This window comes from Marmota marmota, unplaced genomic scaffold (assembly GCF_001458135.2).
Source record: "Marmota marmota marmota unplaced genomic scaffold, marMar, whole genome shotgun sequence".
NCBI classification, from domain to species: Eukaryota; Metazoa; Chordata; class Mammalia; order Rodentia; family Sciuridae; genus Marmota; species Marmota marmota.
In genome coordinates this window covers 31,088,688-31,113,745 of record NW_025999977.1, presented here as the reverse complement: position 1 = coordinate 31,113,745, position 25,058 = coordinate 31,088,688, and the positions used below count along the sequence as shown (strand labels likewise).

Genomic DNA, 25,058 nt, shown 5'->3' with positions numbered 1-25,058 from the left:
ACAACAGACACTAGTATGGCAATATGTAAATCAATGGATGTGTAACTGATGTGATTCTGCAATCTGTATACGGGGTAAAAATGGGAGTTCATAACCCACTTGAATCAAAGTGTGAAATATGATGTATCAAGAACTATGTAATGTTTTGAACAACCAACAATAAAAATTTAAAAAAAAACAAATTTTCAAAATAATTTCTAATTATTTTCTGTATTTCTATAGTATCTGTCATATTTCCTTCTTTTCATCACAGATGTCAGTAATTTGAGTTTTCTCTCTCCTTCTCTTCATTTAGCATGGCTAAAGGTTTATCAATTTTATTTATCTATTCAAAAGAACTAACTTTTTTTGTCAATTTTTTTCGATTGTTCCTTTTGTTTCAATTTATTTGATTTCAGTTCTGATTTTAATTATTTCCTGTCTTCTACTGCTTTTGGTATTGATTTGTTTTTCCTTTTCTAGGGCTTTGAGATGTAATGTTAGGTCATTTATTTGTTGATTTTTTTTCTTCTCCATGCAATGAACTTTCCTCTTAGTCTTGCCTTCATAGTGTCCCAGAGATTTTGTTATGCTGTTATCAGTGTTCTCATTTACCTCTAAGAATTTTTAAATCTCTTCTTTGATGTCTTTTGCAACCTGTTGTTCATTCAATAGCATATAATTTAGTCTCCAGGTGTTTGAGTAGCTTCTATTTTTTATTTTTTCATTGATTTCTAATTTCATTCCATTATGATCTGATAGAATGCAGCGTAGTATCTCTACTTTTTGTATTTGCTAAGAGTTGCTTTGTGGCAAAATATATGGTCAATTTTAGAGAAGTATCCATGTGCTGCTGAAAAGAAAGTGTGTTCAATAATTTATGGATGAAATATTCTATATATGTCTGTTAAGTCTAAGTTATTGATTGGATTGTTGGGTTCTATAGTTTCTTTGTTTAGCTTTTGTTTGGAAGATCTATTCAGTGATGAAAGAGGTGTGTTAAAGTCACCCAGAATTATTGTGTTGTGGTCTAGTTGACTCTTGAACTTGAGAAGAGTTTGTTTGATGAGTGTAGATTCTCCATTGTTTGGACATATATATTTATAATTGTTTTATTTTGTTGATGTATGGTTCCCTTAAGCAGTATCCCTTTTGATTAACTTTGTCTTGAATTCTACTTTATTTGATATGAGGATGAAAAAGAAATGCCTGCTTGCTTCTACAGTCCATGTGAGTGATATGTTTTCTTCCAACCTTACATCTTCAGTCTGTGAATGTCTTTTCCCTTGATGAGTCTCTTGAAGGCAGCATATTGTTGGTACTTTTTAAAATCCAATCTCCTAGTCTATGCCTTTTGATTGGTGAGTTTAGGCCATTAACATTCAGGGTTATTATTATTGAGACACAATTTGTATTCCCAGTCATATTTGTTTACTTTTGGTATTTAACTTGACTTGGTTTCTTCTTTGATTAGTATTTCCTTTAGTGTAATACCTCCCTTTGCTGATTTTCATTGTTGTTTTCGTTTCTTCCTCATGGAATATTTTGCTGAGGATGTTCTGTAGTGCAGGCTATCTAGTTGTAAATTCTTTTAACTTTTGTTTATCATGAAAGGTTTTAATTTCATCAGCAAACATAAAGCTTAATTTTGCTGGATATAGATTTTTTGTTGGCATGCATTTTCTTTCAGAGCTTGATATATGTTGTTCCATGATCTCCTGGCTTTGAGGTTCTGGGTTGAAAAATCTGCTGAGATATGTATTGGTCTCCCTCTATAAGTGATCTGACTCCTCTCTCTTGCAGCTTTTAAGATTCTCTCCTTATTCTGTATGCTAGGCATTTTCATTATAATGTGCCTTGTTTTGGATCTGTTGTGATTTTTACATTTGGTGTCCTGTAAGCCTCTCGTATTTGATTTTCCAATTCATTCTTCATGTTTGAAAAATTTTCTGATATTAATTCATTGAATAGATTGTTCATTCCTTTAGTTTGGAACTCTATGCCTTCCTCTATCTCAATAATTCTTAAATTTGGTCTTTTTTATGTTATCCCATAATTCTTGAATATTCTGCTCATGGTTTCTTACCATCTTCACTGTGTGGTTAACATTCTTTTCAAGATTATATATTTTGTCTTCATTGTTTGAGGTCCTGTCTTCCAAGTGATTTAATTTGTTGGTGATGCTTTCTATTGAACTTTTAATTTGGTTTATTGTTTCTTTCATTTAAAGGATTTTTGTTTGTTTTTTTTAGAACCTCTATCTCCTTATTGAAGTAATCTTTTGCTTCCTGTATTTGCTTATGTAGCTCTCTATTGAAATGATCTTTTGCAGCCTGTATTTGCTCTCTTATATAATCCTTTAATTTACAGAACATTTTAATTATGTACATCCTGAAATCCTTCTCTGCCATTTCTTCTATTTTGCTGGTCATGGATTCTAATAATGTATTATCTTGGTTTGTTGGGGCACTTTTTTTTCCCCCTGTGATGCTGAGGATTGAACCCAGGGCCTTGTGAATTCGAGGCAAGCACTCTACCAACTGAGCTGTATCCCCAGCCCTGTTCCCTTGTTTTTGTTTTTGTTTTCATGTTGTTTGTGTGTGTCTTCCCTTCTAACACTGCAGATCCGAGGCATTACAGTTTTTACCCCATAGGCTAATAGTGTCGGTACAGGTTTCCAATACCTCTCCTTTAAGGGGGAGAACAATGTGAACAAATCCCAATACAAACAATATACAACATTAAACCAAATAGCTGCTATTAAGATGTTTATGGTTTTGTCACAATATACAGAAATAGTACATTCAATTATTATCTACAATATAAACAGTAGGTTTGCAAAAGAGTCTACAGTTTCTGATTATGAACAAAGAATTGGGTGAGGTGTAGGATGAGATATTGAGGGTGTAGGAGGTGAGGATATAGAGTTTTTCTATTTTAGAAAGCATGGAAGAGGAATATAAATAAGTTGGTCAGTAGCAGGAGAAGAGAGAAAAAGTGATTTTGGGGAGACAAGTAAGTGGCAAGACAGTAGAGTACAAAAACCAAACAAACATATATATTAAGAAAAGTAAAATATGTAAAAATAGGAGATAAAAGACTATACAACACCACTGTAATATACTATTCAGACATCCCAGTCCTCAGTAGCCTAATTCATGTAAAGCACTTGGTTTCACAAATGTTGGGGAATGTGATGGCAGGAGAAGAGAGAGAAAAAAAAATCTCAAAGGAAGACACAAGTATTGTTTTGGTTGGAGATCAGTATTTTTCCAGCTTTCCTTCTCATCCAATAGGTGGGGTTGTCTGTTGTTTGCTGCTATCTCTAACCTCAGGATGGTGACGGTTATTAGGGTGGGAGGGTTGGTCCAAGGATTTCTTTTGGGGCCTCTTCCTGTGATGTGGGCACCTGGTCTTATCTCCTTACATCGCCTGTAGACCTCACAATTCCTGGTCTCTATTTTAGTCTCCAAACTGTATCTCACTTACCCTCTCCCTCTCTACTTCCCAATAAGGAACCTTTCTCTAGAGGTTTTAAGGGGTGCGCTCTGGGAGCTGTACACCTATTGTGCAGAGCTGTTTTATATTGGGCAGCTCAGGACGCGATTTTGCTACCCAGGTTTGTGACCCGGTTTTGTGAGCTACAGACTGGCCCTGTAGCCACAGGCACTGTGCCAGGTTAGTGGCTGCCAGGGAGAGGTGGGAGTTGGGGACTTTCCGTACTTTGATAATAACACCCTGCTGGTGTTCCAAGCTGGGAGTTGTCCAACTAAAGATGGTGAGGAAGGTGTCTCAAGATGGAGGTGGCTGCTTTAAGCAATGGGGTGTAGGGGGTCACGTAGGGCTAGGCAGGCGGTGACATTGAGCAGCGTGTACAGAGAAGCAGTTCTGTGGCGTTCAGTATTGTGGCTGGCGGCTGTCTGTGTACCCAGTGCAGTGACCCCAGTTGCAGGTAGCCACGAGTAGGGGACTGTGCAGTAGTTGCAGTGTCCCAAGTTGGAGGGGACCAGAAGAGTCCCACATGGGGATCACACGGGAATGGTGACCGGGTGTCCTGCGTGGGATCAGTGATTGGGATTCCTGTGGGGGTGGGCATCCAGGAGTCCTGTGCGGGTGCTAATGCCGGGTGGTCCTACTTGGGTACCTGGAGGACCTGTGTAGGTGTGTGGCCTGGAGTCCTGTGCTGATGCTGAGGCCTAGAGACCTGTGCAGCATGGTGGCGGCAGTGTTTCCTGCACAGGAGCAGCTGTCGGGGTCCTCTAATCACTCGAAGAGAAACATTATTCCCACTGCTTGAATCCCAAGTCCATGAGTGACACAGAATGCAGCCTCCCTCTAGCCTGCCATTTTACATCCTTCAAAAGGAGTCCTTTAGCAAAAGGTAACCACAGATCTTAATATGACTGAGGAGCAATCTTCAGCCATACCATTCTAAATGTACCTGATCTCATCTGACTGAAGAAAAACAGGTAACAATCTTACAAGAAAGAAAAAATAGTGTCAACCTGGTGGTGCAGGCCTGTAATCCCAGCGGCTCAGGAGGCTGAGGCAGGAGGTTCGTGAGTTCAAAGCCACCCTTGGCAACTTAGTGAGGCATTAAGCAACTCAGTGAGACCCTAAATAAAACACAAAAGAAGGGTTGGGGATGTGGCTCAGTGGTTAAGTGCCCCTGAGTTTAATTCTCATACCCCTGCCCCCCAAAAAAGTTGGGGGAAAATAATAGATTGCTGCACTAAGAGACAGAATTTCTTGGGCTTCCTGTACTCCTATATATCTTTGTAGGTCTGCCAAGAACAGCCCTGACCATTCTTTATTTGGGCCACTTTTCAGAGAAAAGAAACCTTTAGGAAGGAGGGAATGTTTTCCTCTAGGACTTGAAGAAGATTAAGCCAATTTGCTTACTAGCCATAAAAGTGTTGGATCACCTAAACTCACTGTTTTTTCTCTCAGGACCCTCTACATTGCCCCTGTGGCCAATATGGAGCTAAGGAGGACCAACACACAACACAAATAATCAATTGGTCAGGCTTCTTGCTGTGCCATGAGTAGTATAAACCTTCTGTTTTTGACCTAGGAATTTTATGTCTTCTGTTTAAGAGATTGACCTATTAAGTCCCAAGTTTTCAGTTCTGTGAATATTTCAATGAAATTGACATAGGTGCATTAAAATAGGTTGGAAATCCTAATCTAGAACTTATATATCCTTTATTATCATTAAGATAAAAAATGTGGATTGTCCTATAAATAGGACACTGGAACAATATATATAAACTATCCTATAATAGGACATTGGGCAAATATGATTCCTTTCATACATTGCATAATATAAAAAGAAGTGACTTTAATGATTATTCAATAATTAATTTTGGTGGAAATGAGCAAAAAACTTCAAACAAAAGGTTACATTTTTGATAAGTTGTTGCCAGTTTTACATGACATGACTTGTTTTGACATCATTCTTGCTCTTGCTATTTCAGAATATTATAGCTTCTCATGTCAAATCAGATGTCATCTTAGCAGTAGTACGTCTAGGAGTATTAACTTTTCTTTCTCCTGATGGTTTTCATTGCATCATTCCAGGTATGCCAAGCAGGTATCACTTTTGAAATCCAACAAATTTATGAGATATTTCTTATCTTTGTTCAAAAATTTGTGAATAATCCATGCATTTATGACACACATGTTAATTATTCAAGTGAAAATATCCAGTACCATCTCTTACTTTTATAGAGATGGAATATTTGGAACCCAGCCATCATGTTGATCCACACCACTATTGATATACATTGTGGTTGAAACACATTGACTCTGCTCTTTAATTTTTTCCATTGTTGAACTTTGCCAAGTGGTTCCTTAGTCTGGTAGTTTGTTCTAACGATGATATATTTATTATTCAGCCACTTTACAGGAAAATGTCATTATTTTTGCTGAATCTGTTATTATACGACCCTCTTGCTTGTATTTTCATTACTGTTGTCAGTTTCAGAGGACATTTGTTTAGTCTGTTTTCCTTCATGGTGCCTGTGGCCTGGGATTCAATTCCTAAAGTTTTATCAACAAATTATAGCCAGTGAATAGACTGTTGAAGATCACAGTCTGATTGTAGATTATTTATTACTTAAAGCGTTTATAAAACTACCTTATTCCCAATGCAAAAGGTCATCATGGCACAGTCCTTCTTAAGTACTTTTTCCACAATACAAATCAAAGTTATAGCAATATCCCAATACTCTGCACAGTGCCTGGAATTTATAACCAAATCTTATGGGCTTACCTCATAAACTGTTTTAGCAAATTATGTCTATAATGTCTAATAATCATTGCTTCTTCTGTCTAATGTTCTTCAAAGATATCAAGTTTCATGAATGACTTTTGAATCATATTTATTAGAGGATCAATTTCAAAATATTTTCTTGTCCTTCATACTGCAAAAAATATATGTTAGCAAATGATTTCTTGACATTTCATTTTTAATGATAGATATATCCAAATCTTCAACATTGACCAATAGTTTCATGTGGAGGGTAATTTATGCTATCCTGAAAACATAACAATTCCTAAAAATGTTTTAACTTATTACATTAAGTACTTCAAATTAATTCTTATGTTTTGCAGAAGCGCATACAGTTTCTTTAACAATATAATTGTATATTTGGGGCTTCAATATTTCTTTAGAAATCTCCACCAAGCTTAATACTCCAAGAATTTTTCTCACTGAGAATTCATAATAAGTGTTTTCTCTAAATATTATTTAAAGTTTTTGGATGCTATTGATTGCCAAACAGGTACTGACTTGTATAATTTTCACTTTTTACCTAGTGATATCTGCCAATTTTCTTTTTTCCCTGAGGACAGATAGAAGAATCAATAGCAGTAACATGAACATCTTCACTATCATCATACCTTCTATTTTGGCAGCTAGGTCAGATGTTTCAATATATAACTCAAGAGGACATGGAATATCTTTCACTATTGGTTCACCAGTTTCACTATCCCATCAGCTTCATTGTTGTCAGTTAAATTATTTACATCTGATAGAATTATTACTGTATCAGATGCTTCAATATTCTCATCTTCAGAATATTTATTCAGCAGTTCCTCAGTTTCTTCTAGTGTTAGCACTTGAACACATTCTCACTTGTCAAAACATTGTAGACAAGTCACGAGTAACAAGTTAGAGTTTGCCAGGCATCAGTGCACTACACTACAAATGACTATGCCCTGTACTTGGTCCCTTTGTTCAGTTGAATATTTAGCAAAAGGAATTTGTGCAGTAAAGTTTGTGCCATTATAAGTATAAAATATTTTCAAACACTCTAATCATCACCTATTTACTTTTCTCAAAAGAATAGAACTCAGAGATACCATAAAAGGCATATTTGTTGCTCAATTTATATATATATATATATATATATATATATATATATATATATATATATATAGACAATGGGACTGAATGTGTTAATTTATTAGTATGTATGTAGGGTAAAATCAAATCACAAATCTGAAAATTGTGTGAGACAATTAAGCAATTAAGAACTTTAGGCCTCTTAAAAGGAATTTGTTCAAGGGGTTTCTGAAGCAGGCTATTAGGGAACAAAGGTAGGAGGAAACAGAGGGTACAGTATCAGGAGAGGTGTTTAATGTCACAAGTAGGTGTACATCATGGAGACAGTATTCCAAATTGGGTTGGAAAAAAAAATTAACAATGTTCCTTTCCTACTAACTCTGTTAACTTCACCATTAGATGAATATTAAATTGTTTCAAGCATAATAAAAGTGACACATCACCTCTCCATAATCTTTGCATGTGGCTCAGACAATCACATGACACGTTTTACTATCAGTGTGGATGAAGCTTGTTGCGTTTGGGAGACAGAAGTGACATTTGGTACTTTTTAAATCTTTCCTCCCCTTTTCAATATATCTTCAGACCAAAATTTGTTAATAGTCATTTTTCATTTCACTGAAGTATGTAAAATCCTGCTGTAAAGTATGTTTAAGTGAAAGAAAAATTAGTTAAACCAGGGTGTGGACAGCTGCTGGTGAGAGAGACACTTCCAAGGAAAGAATTTTGGCGATACTATGTTTGTTATTGCCCCCATCCTGCTGCTTTTTCATCCCTTGATTTGTTGGCAGACTCTGAACATAATGAACTCAGAATACGAATGCTACAGCCACACAAATTGGAGCTTTTCAAAAAGGTGAGCCACAAAATAATTCTATTCTACATTGATGTCATTAAATTCTAGAGTCTGCTGTCATCACATTCTGTGTTGTTGCCATGTTAGTTTCACATGCAGCTTAAGCATTCATCTTCTGACTTTTTCCACCTACACAAGGCATTTTATGGCTTAAAGATGATGATCTAGAAAGGAAGGGAAGACAGTTTGGATTAAAGTTAACATGGGAAAATGCTTAAGGTAAGCCCTTAAAAACAAAACAAAATAAAACCAAACATAACACTCCATGTGTTTCATGCTTTGTGTGCTAAAGAACATTGAAACTATTCATAAGACAAGCGTTAGTGCTTGCTTTAGTTTCCCACAATAACAGGAGTGTCTCTATATTTAGTTGGAACATCCTCTACAGAGAGGTTCTGCTTCTCCCACAGTTAATATTTTTAATACAAATCAGTAAACAGGATATAAGAATATATTACTTCTTTAAATATGATAGTTTAATAGTCTTGAACAGATGTTGTAATTTATTATTTTTAAAAACATAAGTTCTATTTTTCTTCCTGGGGATCCTTTAGTTCTGGGGGCCTTTCATGGATCTCCTTTATTTTTCTTTCCACCTTCTCCTCTGAGTCTTTCAATTTCCTTCCCCAAGCTTTAGGAGAAGTGGGCAGGTACTTACAGAGGTGGTCTTCTATCTACTCATGCCTTCTTTGGGGTACATCTGTATGACCACCAACTTCAGCTACCTTATTTTTCTTATTCCCTGTTGTTTCCCTATTGGGTAAGGTGGATATTATTCCTCAGGAGGCTTGGCAGGTCTCCACTTTGCTCCCTATTTTTTTTTTCCTCATTTGACCCTTTTTTCACTCTAGCTGCTGCAAAGAGGACCAGAACTTCCAACCAAATTGTACTGAAGATCAAGTTACTTCACACCCCCAGCATCATGAAGCCTCTTCTATTTTACGACAACATAAATTTCTTAATCTTAAAACATATCGTCCTTCTGCAACATATGAAGTCAGTTCAGCCACAGGAAGTAGAAAATTATCTCATCCATCAGATACATCTACTCATTCAATTCTCTATGCAAGAAGACAATCTTTATCTGATAGAATTAGAAAAAGCAATCTTTCCCTTTATCAGAGACAAAGTAGAGCTAACTTTGATTCTCAAGAAGATGAAGATGATTCAAAATCATCAGGCCATTTTGGTGCCTTTAGATACCGAAGACGTCTTTCTTCCCCTAAACTCAGTATAGTTTCCTATTATAATACTAACATGTTTTTTGATCCTCAACCAAGAAGTCGGGAGAAGTTTAACTCAAATGAAATTAAAATCTTTTCTAGAAGACAAAGTCATCCTGGTACAGAAAAACGTATAAGCTTCTCTAAGCCTGAATATAGCTTTTTCAATTTAGAAGCAAAAACTATTTCTTCACCCCATGGTAACACTGCTGACAGAGCCTCCCTTCAACAAGACATGGCATCTTTCTTTTCTCTTCCAACTATTAATTCCTCTGCCTTTATAGCAAATAAATTTGCCATTGCTGTTGAAGAAAGTGACCATTTAAGTAAAGAGTCAAAAGACTCCCCTCATTTCAAGTCTCACAGTCACAGCAGCAGTCATTCTCCAAGTATGACTCAACAGCGTCTTTCTCAAACTTCCCCTATCTTCCATAAAGTTGGATATTCTTCATCTTATAAAAATTCCAATAGCTTTGCCCTATCTCAAAGTGAAGTTACTTCAGGCCCCTTTGAAGAGGAAAACATTTCTGTCTCCTCCCAAGATGAAGACAAACCTTCGCCTATTGAAATTCAGAAGATAAGGTCATCTCAGATTTTATTCTGTCTTAGAAGGGCAGCTTAAATCAGATTTCACACCAGTTACACACCAGAGTCTGTAGAAATCAGTGGTTGCTTTTTTTATAGAAGTTTCCTCTCCCCACTAAGCTTCACTGCATTTTCCGAAAAAGATTCCTACAGTGTAGTCTAATTACAGTAATTTTGAAAGTTAGTTTATTGACGTTATTGGAATATAGAAGTAAAAAATGACTGTCTCAGAATTTTTTAAGATTATTCCTTAAAGGTTGACTAGTCCCAAATTTCTAAGGGATACATTTGTGGTGTGAAAATAACAACAAACTTATAGGTTATATAAATGAGTACATTTCAGTGCCTTCTCTTTTCCTACTCTAATCATTAAACATAATATTCTTACATAACTTGTAGAGCTATGTTGATCAATTCACACAATTAAATTTTTATCAGGCTTGCTAGCTATACATCTCATGTCATACTGATAATGTTTTTATTAACTCAAGAATTAAATTATAGACAATCATGGTGGCACATGCCTGTAATCCCATTAGCTTGGGAGGCTGAGGCAAGAGGATGGCAAGTTTGAGACCAGCTTTAGCAAGTTAGAGCAGCAATAAGCAATTTAGGGAGACCCTGTCTTAAATTTTTTTAAAAAATAAAAAGGGCTTGGGAATAGCTCAGTATTAAAGTGCCTCTGGGTTCAATTCTCAGTACAGCCACCCCTACTGTTAAAGAATCAAGTTATAAGTAAACAATATTTAATGCAAATATGTAGAATATTTAGAAACAAGATATTTTAAGTAAATTTTAAATATACATTTTAATATGCCTTCATATACGCACAAATCTGAAGATTCAAAGAACTCTGAAATCAGAGATAAGAAGTATGTATGTCAGTATCCCAAAATGGTATTTTTAAAAGTATTTTACAGATATCTTTCATTAAACAAAAATTATATTTATCAAAATAACTAAGTGAAAAATGAATATAAGCAATTAAAGATATTGAAGTTAGAATATAGTTAAGGCTTTTTAAGAGGAAAGGAATTTGCATTATTTTCAATGATTTATCATATTAAATGCTTTCCAAATCTATATCCTTAGGCTAAGGTGTTGTTTTTATATTTATGGTTTTCTCTTCCCCTTAGTATATATTCTTTTAAAATATTTTTTTTCAATTTTAAATTTTTTTAGTTGTGATGACATACATATCACAAAATTTATCATTGTTACCATGTTTAAATGTACAGGTCAGTGTCATAAATACATTTACTTTGTTGTACAACCTGCACCATCATTAATCTCTACAATTCTTTTCATTCTGCAAAAATGAAACTGCACTCAGTAAACAATAACTCTCTCCATTCTTCTCTCCCCCAGTTCTTGTCAATAGCCATTCTACTTTCTAAGATTCTGATTAGTTCATAGTGCCTCATATAAGTAGAATTGTATAGTATTATAGAGACTGCTTTGCTTCACTTAGCATAGTGTCCTCAAGGTTCATCCATGTTGTAGCATATGTCAATGTTCTTTTTCAAGGTTGAATAATTTTCTATTGGGTGTGTGTACCATATTTTGCTTATTCATTCATCTATCAATGGACAATCTGAGTTGCTTTTATGTTTGAACAGTTGTGAATAATACTGCTATGAACATAATTGTGCTAATACCTCTTTGAGACCTTACTTTTAATTCTTTTGAGTCTATACCCAGAAGTGAAATTGCTGGATCATCAAGTAATTCTATTTTTAATTTTGGGGGAACACATTGTTTTTCATTGTTGCTGCACTATTTTATATTCCCACCCAGAGTGCACAAGACTCCAATTTCTCCTTTACTTTGCAAAAAATTGTTGTTTTGTTTTATTATAGTGGCCATCCTAATGGGTTTAATATGGTATCTAATTTTGGTTTTGATTTACATATCCCTAGAAATTAGTGGTGCTGAGCCTCTTTTGATCTGATCACTGGACTTTGTAGGTCTTCTTTGGAGAAATATCTGTTCAAGTCCTTTGCCCATTTTTTAAATCAGGTTCTTTGCTCAGTTTTTGTTGTTGAGTTTTTTGAGTTCTTTGTATATTATGGATTTTTGGCCCCTAACTACAGATATATATGACTTTCACATATTTTCTACCAATGTGTGGATTGCCCTTTTACTTTGTTGATCGTGTTCCTTGATGCACAGAAGTTTTATATTTTGATGTAGTTCAGTTTATCCATTTTTTTCTTATATTGTCTGTTCATTTGTTCTTGTATCCAAGAAATCATTGCCAAATCCAATGCCATGAAGTTTTTTTCTGTTTTCTTCTAAGAGTTGTATAGTTTTGGCTTTTGAAATTAGGTCTTTGATATATTTTGAGTTGATTTGAGGGACTGATGTTAAGTAAAAATCCAGCTTCTTTTTTTTTTTTTTGGCATGTAGATATCATTTCCCCAACACTCTTTGTTAAATGTACTGTCTTTTCTCCATTAATAGATCTTGGCATCCTTGTCAAAAATCAGTTGGACAAATATGTGTGGGTTTACTTCTGGGATCTATATTATAATCCATTGGTCTACATTTTTGTTTTTATGGCAGTACCAAACTGCTTTAATTGCTGTAGCTTTGTTGTAAGTTTTGAAAAGAAGAAATGTGAGATCTTCAACGTTGTTCTTCTTTTTCAAAGATTGTTTTGACTACTGAGGATCCCTTGAGATGCCAAATGAATTTCAGAATAGATTTTTCTATTTCTATCAAAAAATTATTGGTATTCTGAGAGGAATTGCATTGAATATGTAGATCACTTTGGGTAGTATTGACATATAAATAATATTAAATCTTCAAGTCATAACATGGTGTATCTTTCCATTTCTGTCTTCTTTAGCATTCTTCCAGCAATGTTTTATTGTTTTCAGCATACAAGTCTTTCCTTAATTAAATTTATTTTATGCTTTATAAATTAGATTATTTTTATAATCCTTTTTATATAACTTATTGTTAGTGTATAGAAATACAACTGAATATTTTTTATTGATTTTATATCCTGAAACTTTGCTGAATTTATTATTTTTAAAAAGTTTTATTTTGTATGTGGAATCTTTAGGGTTATTTTTTCCCCTACATGTAAAATCATGTTGTCTGCGAAAGGAAGATTATTTTGCTTCTTCTTTTCTAATTTGGATACCTTTTATTTCTTCATCTTACCTAATTGCTCTGACTCAGACTTCAAGAACTATGTTGAATGAAAATGCAGGCACCTTGCCTTGCACCTGTTTCTAAAGGAAATGTTCTCAGTATTTCTCCATTAATTATGATATTATCTGTAGGCTTTTCATATGTAGTCTTTACTATGTTAAAGTTGCTTCTATTTTTAACTTGTTTAAAATTTTTATCATGAAAGGGTGCTGAGTTTTGTTAAATGCTTTTTCTGATTTAAGGGAGATGATAATGTGGCTTTTCCCTCATCATTTTGTTAATATGATATATTATTTTGGTTTGATTTTAGTATTTTGAACTATCCTGGCATCCCACGAATAAATCCTACTTGGTCATGGTGTTTACTCATTCTAATGTATGTTCTGTTTGCTAGCATTTGAGGACTTTTTTGCATCAATATTCATCAGGGATAATTCATCAGGGATAATCATCAGGGATATCTCTGGCTTTGGTATCAGGATGATGCTGACCTCATAGAATGAATCTGGAATTGTTTTCTCCTCTTCCATTGTTTTGGAAGATTTTAAGGAGGACTAATGTGTATTCTTCTTTAAATGTTTGGTAGAATTCAAGAGTGAAGCCATCTATCTAGTCCTGGATTTTGCCTTGCTGGATGGTTTTTGATTATTGATTCAACCTTCTTACTAGTTGTATGCCTGCTCATATTTTGTTTCTTCCTGATTCAGTCTAGAAATATGTGCGTTTCTAGGAATCTGTCCATTTCATCTAGGTTGTCAATTTATTGACATACAATTCTTATAATCCTTTTTATTTCTATAAAATGAGTAGAAGTATTTCCCCTTTAATTTCTGATTTTGATCAAGTTTACCCTTTTTTCCTTAGTCTAGATTTGTCAATTTTGTTGATCTTTCTAAAGAATAAACTCTTGGTTTTGTTGATTTTTTTCTGTTTTTTTTTTTTTAGTCTTATTTGTTCTAATCTCCATTTTATTTAGTTTATTTGTTCTAATCTCCATTTTTTATTCTTTCTATTATCTTTAGGTTTAGTTTGTCCCTTTTATTAATTTCATAATGTGTAAACTTAGATTTTTGATTTGTAATCTTCTTTTGTAATGTAAGCATTTACAGCTATAAATTTTTTTATTGTCACTCACTGCCTTTGGTGCATCCCATAAATTTTTGGTATGTTGTGTTTTCATTTGTATTTTACTCAAGATAGTTTTCTAATTTCCATAAAGGTTTCTTCTTTGGCTCATTGGTTGTCTAAGAGTGTGTTATTTAATTTTCACATATTTATGTGTTTTGTTCAGTTTTCCTTCTATTGATTTCTAGTTTCATTTCATTATGATCAGAAAGATAGTTTGTATGATTTAAATATCTTTAAATTCACCAAGACTTTTTTGTGGCCTAACATATTATCCTTCCTGGGGAATGTTCCATATGCACTTGAGCAGAGTGCCTATTCTATTATTAATATGAAGCAAAGACTGTGAGTGTCTCTTAGGCCTTCTAGGCCTATAGTAATGTTAACATCATCTGTTTCCTTATTTATCTTCAGACTGATTGTTCTATCCATTGAAATATGGCATTGAAGTCTTTTTATTATTATTGTACTATTTCTTCCTTTAATTCTGTCCAATTTTGCTTCATATATTTCGAAGCTATAATGTCTTATAAAACCTTACATTTTATATGGCTATAGGATGTGGATATTTATTATTATTATATCTTCTTAGTGAATTGATCCTTTTGTTATTATATAATGTCCTTTGTCTCTTGTCACAGTTTTTACTTAAAGTCTATGCTCTGTGATATTCGTATAGCTACTCCCACTTTATTTTTTGTTACCCTTTTCATAAACTAGCTCTTTCTATCCTTTTACCTTTAACCTACATGTGTCCTTAAAGTGAAATTCTCTTATAGACAGCATATAGTTGGATCCTTATTTTTTTTTATCCATTCTGTCAATATATGACTTTGGTTGAGGAAGTTAATCCATTAATATTTGAAGTAGTTAATGATAGGAAAGGACTTACTATTGCCATTTTGTTATTTGATTTCTGTATGTCTTATGCATATTTTTGTCCCTTACTTCCTCTACTACAGCCTTCCTTTGTGTTGATTTTTTTGTAATGATGTGTTTTGATTTCCTTTTGCATATGTTCTTTATGTATTTTGTTTGTGGTTGTCATGGAGACTACATACAACAAAAGTTATAACAATCAACTTTAAACTGGTATCAATTTCAATTGCATACTAATATTCTACTCCTTCATAGTTCTACCCTTTCCCATTTGTGTTGCTGATGTCACAAATTATATCTTTTTTGTTTTGTAACCATTAATATAGATTCACAATTATTTTAACACTTTTATCTTTAAGTCCTAAAAAATAACAAAAAGTGGAGTTTCAACCCAAAATTATAATAATTCTGGTTTTTGTATTTGTTCAATTACTTACCTTTACAGGAAAACCTTACATTTTTATATGGCTTCAAATTACTAAGATCAACTTGAAGAACTCCCTTTAATACTGCTTATAGAGTAGGTGCAGTGGTAAATAACTCACTTATCTTTGTTTTTCTGAGAGTAGGTTGATTTCTACCTCATTTTTGAAAGACAATTTGGAGTTGTTATAGGATCTCAGTTAACTTTTTTTTTTCCTTTCAGTACTAAAAATATATTATTCCATTACCTTCTGGCCTGCAAATTTTCTGCTGAGCAATTCACTAATAATCTTATTGAGGATCCCTTACATGTGATAAGTTTCTTTGGTTACTTTTGAAATTCTCTTATGTTTTTTCTTTCAATAGTCTGAGTATGGTATGTCTTGGTGTGGATATCTTTGAGTTTATACTACTTGGAGTTTCCATCAAGTGTCTTGTATTTGTATTTCCTTGTCTACCCTCAAATTTGTTTGTTTTTGTTGTTGTTGTTGTTGCTTATTTTGTTTTGTTTTGCTTTTGTTTTTTCAAATAAGCTCACTGCCCCTGTACCTCTCTTCTCTCCTTCTAAAACCCCATAATGGGTATTTGGTCTGCTTCGTGGCATCCCATAAACGGCTTAGGCTCTGTCCACACTTCTCCATTTTTTAATTCTTTTTGCTCCTCGTAATCAATATTTTCAAATGACCTGTCTTCAAGTTTGTCTATGCTTTTTGCAGTTGTATTTTTCAACCTTGTGGGGAAGCAGAAGATTTTCTCAAGTCTTTTTTTCAGTATGTACTTCTATTGGACCTGAATGTGTATGTGCTTATACATTTTTACCACTTCTCCCCATATACATGACTGTTTAAAAAAATCTTAATTTACCTGAGTCTCATCCCTGTATCTCCTCGGAGACTTAGATATTCAGTTGTATTCCTCTGCCCATAATCTCTTGGACCTATGCACCCACAAGCCTGTGGTCCCTCTATAACTCACATGTACTACAGTGCCCATTCACTGCTTTCAGTAGCCTCTAACATGAATCCAAACTATGCCTTGCAAGACAGAAACCCATTTCTCAGGAAGCTGCCATACAGGCCATAACACTGCAGACAAGTTCCATTATTTTTCTTCTGTCCTGAGTGAGAATCCAGGAATAGGACAGCTTCTTTTCAGCCATGCCACATGAGAGAAGGGGTGTGACAAAAATTAGCAAAAATGTGAAATTTCCATCGATTTCAGCCTTTTCTTGTTTGGACATTTACTTGGTTGTTGCAAATCCTGTATCTAGATCTCCTGCAAAGTGATTTCACTGTGTTTTTCCCTTTGGTGTTTCCAAGGAGGAATTGAGGGACTGTTCCAATGCATATAATTACTGATATACTTCTATAAATCTACTATTTTATTTTCACAGAAAGTAATTTCCTTTTCTTTTTTAATAATGCAACTATACCTTCAAAGATGCTGTTGTTGCTAGGGAAATAAGTAGTTGATCATACATAATTGAAATAAGGAACAAGATACAATCCTTCTTAAAATTCACAGCAGAAAATAGGACAAGAAAAGTAATAAATTTGACATTTTAAAGTGATCTTCTTCAGACCTGATAAGAGGCTATTGAAAAAAATAGATTTGACATTAGATAATCTATGAAATGCCTTTTGGGGGTGGTTGAAGAAGTAGTAAAAATCCAATCCCTAACCCAAAGTTAATAGATATAATTAAATTTTCCTGATCATGTTTGTATGTGTCCTATTGTTTAAAAATTGGCTTTCAGAACTCTCTCACAGTTTTCTGAGAAATGCCCATTTTTAAATAAAAGATCTCTGTCCAAAGTAGGAAAGCAGTTTTCTCTCACTTTGTGTCTTTAATGTGGAGAAGAGACTTTCCCAGATGTTTCCTTTGTTTTTTGATCCAGTATGCATATTGCTATGCCAATACCATATTGACCTAATTTCCATAGCTTCATCCTTTTTACTGTGACCCTGCTATCTGTTATTCAAGATTGTCTTGGCTCTTCTTGCAATTACCCTTTCATATTAATTTTAGGGTCAGGTTAAGTTTCATAGCCAAATTTCATTGTGTTTCTGCTTAAATTGCTTTAAAAGTATAGCTGAATTTGGGGTCATATGAAATTGTTTAATATTAAATTTTTCTGTCCATGGATATATTTTTCCACTTAGGTATTTTATAACATCCTCAAATGATAATTTTGTCATTTTCTCCAGAAAGATTATTAAAAAACTGGAATTTTATATGAAAAATTGTGCTCTATATGTATAATATATGTGCCCTATAGTATAATATATATTCTGCTGTAATATATAACAGATTTTTAAAAACTTGAATTTTTTCATAGATACCTTTTATTTTATTTTGTGCTGTCATAAATGCTATATTTTATAAAACTGTATTTCTAACTTGCTTTATAGAGTTTAGGAATACAGTTGTATTTCAAGGATTGATTAGAAACCTTTACTTTACTAGTTAATTACGTATCTGTAAATTATTTTAGATTTTCTATCCTATTGAAAAATCTCCAAATAGTGACAATCCTGTTTCTACTTTCCCAATTAGTATAATTCTTATTTCTTTTTCTTTTGATTTCGTATGACCAGGCCCTCCAGTATAATGTCGAAAAGAAACAGGAATACTGGAATTGTTGTCTCCCTGATTTTAAGGCTAATGCTTCACACCTTTATCATTAAGCATGAAATGTATTACAGTTTTTTCAACCTTTATCAGGTTTTGAAGTCCCTTCTTGTTTAAGGGGTTGTTATTGTTGTTATTGATGATGATGATGCTTTGTTGATGGTTGTTGTTGTTCTTTTGTTTTGTCCTGAGATTGTATAGGAGTTTGTTGGGGTGGGGAGATGTGGCAGAGAACTATGGAAATGATCATAGTTATTCTTATCTGTTACACTAGAGAAATTTCCTAATTTAAATTGTGCTTGCAATTCCTAGAATAAACCCAGTGTGGTTATGATGCATTCTTTCATGTTGGATTCTATTTTATTGAAGATTTTAAAATCTATTTTATATGACATTGACCCATAATTTTAATGTCTTATAACATATATATTTGATTTTTAATTATTTTTATTTATTCTAATTTGTTATATATGACAGCAGAGTGCAGTTCAATTTATGTTACACAAATAGAGCACAATTTTTCAATTCTCAGGTGGAACACAAAGTAGAGTTTCACCATTTGTGTTCTCATATATGTACTTAGGGTAATGATATCCATCTCAATCCACCATCTTTCCTACACCCATGGCCTCTCCCTCCCCTTTGCCCTACCTAAAGTTTGTCTATTCCTCCCATGCCCTCCTCCCATCCCCATTATGAATCAGAATCCTTATATCAGAGAAGATATTTGGCATTTGGATTTTTGGGATTGGCTTACTTCACTTAGCATTATATTCTCCAACTCCATCCATTTACCTGAAAATGCCATGATTTTATTCTCTTTTAATGATGAGTAATATTCCATTGTGTATATATACCACATTTTTTTTATCCATTCATCTTCTGAAGGGTATCTAGGGTGGATCCACAATTTACCTATGGTGAATTGTGCTGCTGTAAACATTGATGTGACTGTGTCCCTGTAGTATGCTGTTTTTAAGTCCTTTGAGTATAGACTGAGGAGAGGGATAGCTGGGTCAAATGGTGGTTCCATTCCCAGTTTTTCAAGGCATCTCCATACTGCTTTCCAGATTGGTTGCATCAATTTGCAGTCCCAACAGCAATGTAAAAGTGTGCCCTTTTTCCCACATCTTCGCCAACACTTATTGTTGTTTGTATTCTTAATAGCTGCCATTCTGACTGGAGTGAGATGAAATCTTAGAGTAGTTTTTATTTGCATTTCTCTAATTTCTAGAGATGTTGAACATTTTTTCATATGTTTGTTGGTTGATTCTATATCATCTCCTGAGAAGAGTCTGTTCAGTTCCTTGGCCCATTTATTGATTGGGTGATTTGTTGTTTTTGTGTTAAGATTTTTGAGTTCTTTATATATTCTAGAGATTAGTGCTCTAATTGATGTGCGTGTGGTAAAAATTTGCTCCCATTCTGTAGGCTCTCTATTCACTTCACTGATTGTTTCTTTTGCTGAGAAGAAGCTTTTGATTTGAATCCGTCCCATTTATTGATTCTTGATTTTAATTCTTGTGCTATAGGAGTCTTATTAAGGAAACCAGGGCCTAATCTGACATGATGGAGATTTGGACATACTTTTTGTTCTGTTAAGTGCAGGGTCTCTGGTTTAATCCCTAGGTCCTTGATCTACTTTGAGTTGAGTTTTGTGCATGGTGAGAGATAAGATCTTAATTTCATTTTGTTGCATATGGATTTCCAGTTTTCCCAGCACCATTTGTTGAAGAGGCTATCTTTTCTACAATATATATTTTTGGTGCCTTTGTCTAATATAAGATATCTGTATTTATGTTGGTTTGTCTCTTGTGTCCTCTATTCTTTACCATTGGTCTACAAGTCTATTTTGATGTCAATACCATGCTGTTTTTGTTACTGTAGCTCTGTAGCATAGTTTAAGGTCTGGTATAGTGATGCCACCTACTTCACTCTTCTTGCTAAAGATTGCTTTGACTATTCTGGGTCTCTTATTTTTTCAGATGAATTTCATGACTGCTTTTTCTAATTTATTGGAATTGTGTTAAATCTGTATAGTGCTTTTGTAGTATGGTCATTTTGACAATATTAATTCTGCCTATCCAAGAACAAGGAAGATCTTTCCATTTTCTAAGGTCTTCTTTAATTTCTCTCTTTAATGTTCTGTAATTTTCACTGTACAGGTCTTTCAGTTCTTTGGTTAAATTGATTCCCAGGTGTTTTGTTTTTTGTTTTGTTTTTTTAGGCTATTGTAAATGGTATAGTTTTCCTCATTTCTCTTTCAGAGGATTTGTCACTGACATATAGAAATGCCTTTGATTTATGGGTATTGATTTTATATCCTGCTGCCTTGCCATATTCACTCACTAGTTCCAGAAGTTTTCTGGTGGAATTTTTTGGGTCTTCTGTGTATAGAATCATCATCAGCAAATAGTGCTAATTTGAGTTCTTCTTTTCCTATCTGTGTTCCTTTAATTTTTTTTTTTTTTTTTTTTGGTCTAATTGCTCTGGCTAGAGTTCAAGAACTATGTTAAAGAGAAGTGGTGAAAGAGGGCATCCCTGTCTTGTTCCAGTTTTTAGAGGAAATACTTTAATTTTTTTCTCCATTTAGAATGATGTTGGCCTGGCGCTTAGCATAGATAAATTTTACAATATTGAGGTAAGTACCTGTTATCCCTAGTTTTTCTAGTGTTTTGAACATAAAGGGGTGATGTATTTTGTCGAATGTTTTTCTGCATCTATTGAGGGGATCATATGATTCTTATCTTTAAGTCTATTGATGTGATGAATTACATTTATTGATTTCTGTATGTTGAAACAACCTTGCATCCCTGGGATGAACCCCACTTGATTGTGGTGCACTATCTTTTTGATATGCTTTTGTATTTACTTTGCATTTTATTGAGAGTTTTTGCATCTGTGTTCATTAGAGATATTGGTCTGAAGTTTTCTTTCTTTGATGTGTCTTTGTCTGGTTTTGGAATCAGGGTGATATTGGCCTCATAGAATGAGTTTGGAAATGTTCCCTCTTTTTCTATTTCATGAAATAATTTAAGGAGTATTGGTATTAGTTCTCCTTTAAGGTTTTTGTAGAACTCAGCTGTCTATCCATCTGGTCCTAGGCTTTTTGTGGTTGGTAGGCTTCTGATGGTGTCTTCTATTTCATTGCTTGAAATTGATCTGTTTAACTTGTGTATATCATCCTGATTCAGTTTGGGCAAATCATGTGACTCTAGAAATTTGCTGATGCCTTTGTAATTTTCTATTTTATTGGAGTACAAATTTTCAAAATAAGAAATTTTTTAAATTATTTTCTGTATTTCTGTAGTGTCTGTCATGAAATTTCCTTTTTCATCACAGATGTCAGTAATTTGAGTTTTCTCCCTCCTTCTCTTTATTAGCATGGCTAAAGGTTTATCAATTTTATTTATTTTTTCAAAGAACCAGCTTTTTGTTTTGTCAATTTTTTCAATTGTGTCTTTTGTTTCAATTTATTTGATATCAGCTATAATTTTAATTATTTCCTGTCTTCTACTGCTTTAGATGTTGATTTGTTCTTCTTTTTCTAGGGCTTTGAGATGTAATGTAAGTTCATTTATTTGTTGACTTTTTCTTCTTTTGAGGAATGAACTCCATGCAATGAACTTTCCTCTGAGTACTGCCTTCATAGTGTCCCAGAGATTTTGATTATGTAGTATCAGTGTTCTCATTTACCTCTAAGAATTTTTTAATCTCTTCTTTGATGTCTTCTGCAACCTGTTGTTCTTTCAATAACATATTATTTAGTCTCCAGGTGTTGGAGTAGCTTCTATTTTTTATTTTATCATTGATTTCTAATGTCATTCTATTATAATGTGATAGAATGTAGGCTAGTATCTCTACTTTTTTGTATTTGCTAAGAGTTGCTTTGTGGCATAATATATGGCCAATTTTAGAGAAGGATCCATGTGCTGCTGAGAAGAAAGTGTAATCGCTTGTTGAAGGATAAGGTATTCTATATATGTCAGTTAAGTCTAAGTTTATTGATTGTTTTATTGTGTTCTGTAGTTTCTTTGTTTAGCTTTTGTTGGAAGATATATCGGTGGTGAAAGAGGTGTGTTAAAATCACCCAGAATTATTCTATATCTGATTTTGTTTACAGATATACTAACTTTATAAAATGAGATGAATGATATCACTTCTTTTTTCCATAGAAGAGTTTGACTAAGTGTGGAAAGCCACCTGTGAAGTGAAATGTGTAAGGACCTTTTCAACATTGAAGCCAGTGAAGGGGTAGATCCAGTATTTGGGAACTTATAGTGGCACTCGCACTATTAAGACCACCCAATACAAGTGAACTCCCCCTCAGCTCTTCCCTTAAAGGTCCTGCGCAGCAAGGGAGATGGGTGTGACCTGTTAGAAACTGAGCACCCTACCTGCCCCCACCTGTATCCTGTTTTGGTGAAGAACTTTCTATCAAATCTCTTTGATCTGTTCTGATATAAATAAACTGGGTGTGGGCCCTGTTCTTTGTCAGAAGTTGTACCCATCTGGTCAGATTGGCCCGTGGTTGTCCCCATTCTGAAACTATATTTCTGTTTTCTGTGGTTATTTCATAGTACTACTTTTCTTAGCTTTTATTTCTCAGCCAACCCATTCTTCTGGAGGAGAACCCTTTCCCTCACCATGCAGGATGTGAGCGAGAACTAAGTCTAATTCTTTGGATATTTGGTAGAATTTGTTATACAACTGGTTTTTGTGTGTGTGTGTGTATGGAAGGGGAGGAGAAAGAGTAGATATATAATTCTGAGTTAGTTTATTTAATGTCTAAAGGAATATTCAAGTTTCCATTCTTATAAAGAATAATAGATTTACTGAGATATTATATACGTACCATAAAATTTCCTGTTAAGCATACAATTAATTGGGCACTTTTTATTTGGTCATGGAGTTGCCCATTTTTAAGTTGGATATTTCTTTATTGTTGAGTTGTAACAGTTCTTTTTTAATATATAGTCCTTTCTCAAATATAAGATTTATAAGTATTCTCTCCTATTCTGTGGAGTATCAGATTATTAATTCATATGGTTTTTTTCCTAAGAGTTTTTTAGTTTAGATCTTATATTTAGTTTTTTGATACATTTTGAGTGAATTTTTATATATAATATAAAAGTTCAATTTCATCCTCTTGCATGTAGATATTCATTTGTCCCAGCCCAATTTATTGAAGAGTATTGCCTCCTCTGCTAAATTGTCTTCAAAATCTTGTCAAAATAATTGACCAAAAATGTAAAGACTTATTTCCAGACTCTTAATTCTTAATAGATTCTTAATGTCTAGTCCATATGTCTATCCTTATGCAGGTACCACACTCTCTTGATTACTGTAGCTTTGTAGTATATTTCCAAATCAGAAAGTATGAGGCCTCCACTTTTTTTCTTCTTTAACAAGAATTTTGACTATTCTTGGTCCTTTGCATTTCCATAAGGGACACAAACAAACACACACACACCACACACACATAACATATATATCTGATATATATGTTAGATACACTTTGAGATCATTGTAATGGAATATTTTCTTTAATTATGCTTTTTAGGTATATTTGGTACTTTTTAGATATATTTGCCCTTTTTAAAATATTTTATTTAGAGATGGAGTCTCACTAAGTTGCTCAGTACCTCACTAAGTTGCTAAGCTGGCTTTGAACTCATGACCCTCCTGCCTCTTGAGCCATTGGAATTACAGGCATGTACCACACATGCCAGACTTCCATAGGAATTTTAAGATCAGTTTTCCAATTTCTGGGGGGAAAATTCCAGATGAAATTTAATAGGAATTGCTTTGAATCTGTAGTTAAATTCAGGAGCATTTCTGTCTTAATAGTACTATCTTAATAATCTTATAATGCTACTTAATAGTACTGTCTTTCAATTCACAAACATGAAATTTCATTTTAGACTTATTAGATCTTATTTAATTTCAACGATGTTTGTAGTTTTAATAAAGTCTTGGAATTCTTTATTAAATGCATTTCTAAGAATTACTTTCTTTTTTAAAAAAATGTTTTTGTAGTTATAGATGGACAGCATGCCTTTATTTTATTTGTTTATTTTTATGTGGTGCTGAGGATCGAACCCAGTGCCTCACACGTGCAAGGCAGGCCACTGAGCTACAGCCCCAGCCTCAAGAATTGTTTTCTTATAAATCATATCACAGATCAAATTGTTTTCTTCATTTCGTCTTTGGAATGTTCATTGCTTTATAAAAATTCAGTTCATTTTTGTTCATTGATCTCATATCCTGTAACCCTTCTCAACTTTTTATTTGTTCTAATAGGGGGTAGGGGTGATGTGTGTGTGTGTGTGTTCCATAGAATTTTTTGTATACAAGGTGATGTTACCTATGAATAGAGATAATTTTACTTCTTTCTCTTCTAATCTGGGCACTGTACCAATACCACACTCTTTCCTTGTTATTGCTTCATAATAGGTCCTATTATCTGGTAAAGTAAGTTTTCTACTCTTGTTCCTTTTTTTAAATAATGATTTGGCTGTTCTAGACTTTTCACTTTTACATATAAGTTTTAGATCATCTTATGAAATTCTATTAAAATTCTTATTAGACTTATTTTTTTTTTAATTTTTATTGTGGGTTGTTCAAAACATTACAAATTTCTTGGCATATCATATTTGACACTTTGATTCAAGTGGGTTATGAACTCCCACCTTCACCCCATACACAGATTGCAGAATCACATCAGTTACACATCCATTGATTTACAAATTGCCATCCTAGTGTCTGTTGTGCTCCGCTGCCTTTCCCATCCTCCACCCTCCCCCCTCCCCACCTCTCCCCTCCCCTCCCCTCCTCTCTCTCTACC

General features: G+C 33.9%; 1 protein-coding gene across 7 annotated transcripts in view; it reads left to right on the top strand.

Annotated features, from left to right (window-relative positions):
- The window catches only part of Rmdn2 (regulator of microtubule dynamics 2), a 96,507-nt gene that overhangs the window by 15,329 nt on the left and 56,120 nt on the right, over nt 1-25,058 (top strand). Inside the window, exons 1-3 of one of the 7 annotated variants that reach the window (XM_048804535.1) lie at nt 3,181-5,559; nt 8,119-8,183; nt 9,035-9,988. The exons of 4 other annotated variants lie outside the window; for them this stretch is intronic. In XM_048804535.1, the coding sequence (XP_048660492.1) occupies nt 5,536-5,559; nt 8,119-8,183; nt 9,035-9,988 (1,043 nt within the window). In that variant the 5' untranslated portion in view covers nt 3,181-5,535. Of the gene's footprint in view, nt 1-3,180; nt 5,560-8,118; nt 8,184-9,034; nt 9,989-25,058 lie in introns of those variants that run through there. 2 more of the 7 variants (XM_048804533.1, XM_048804534.1) reach the window with 2 other exon arrangements.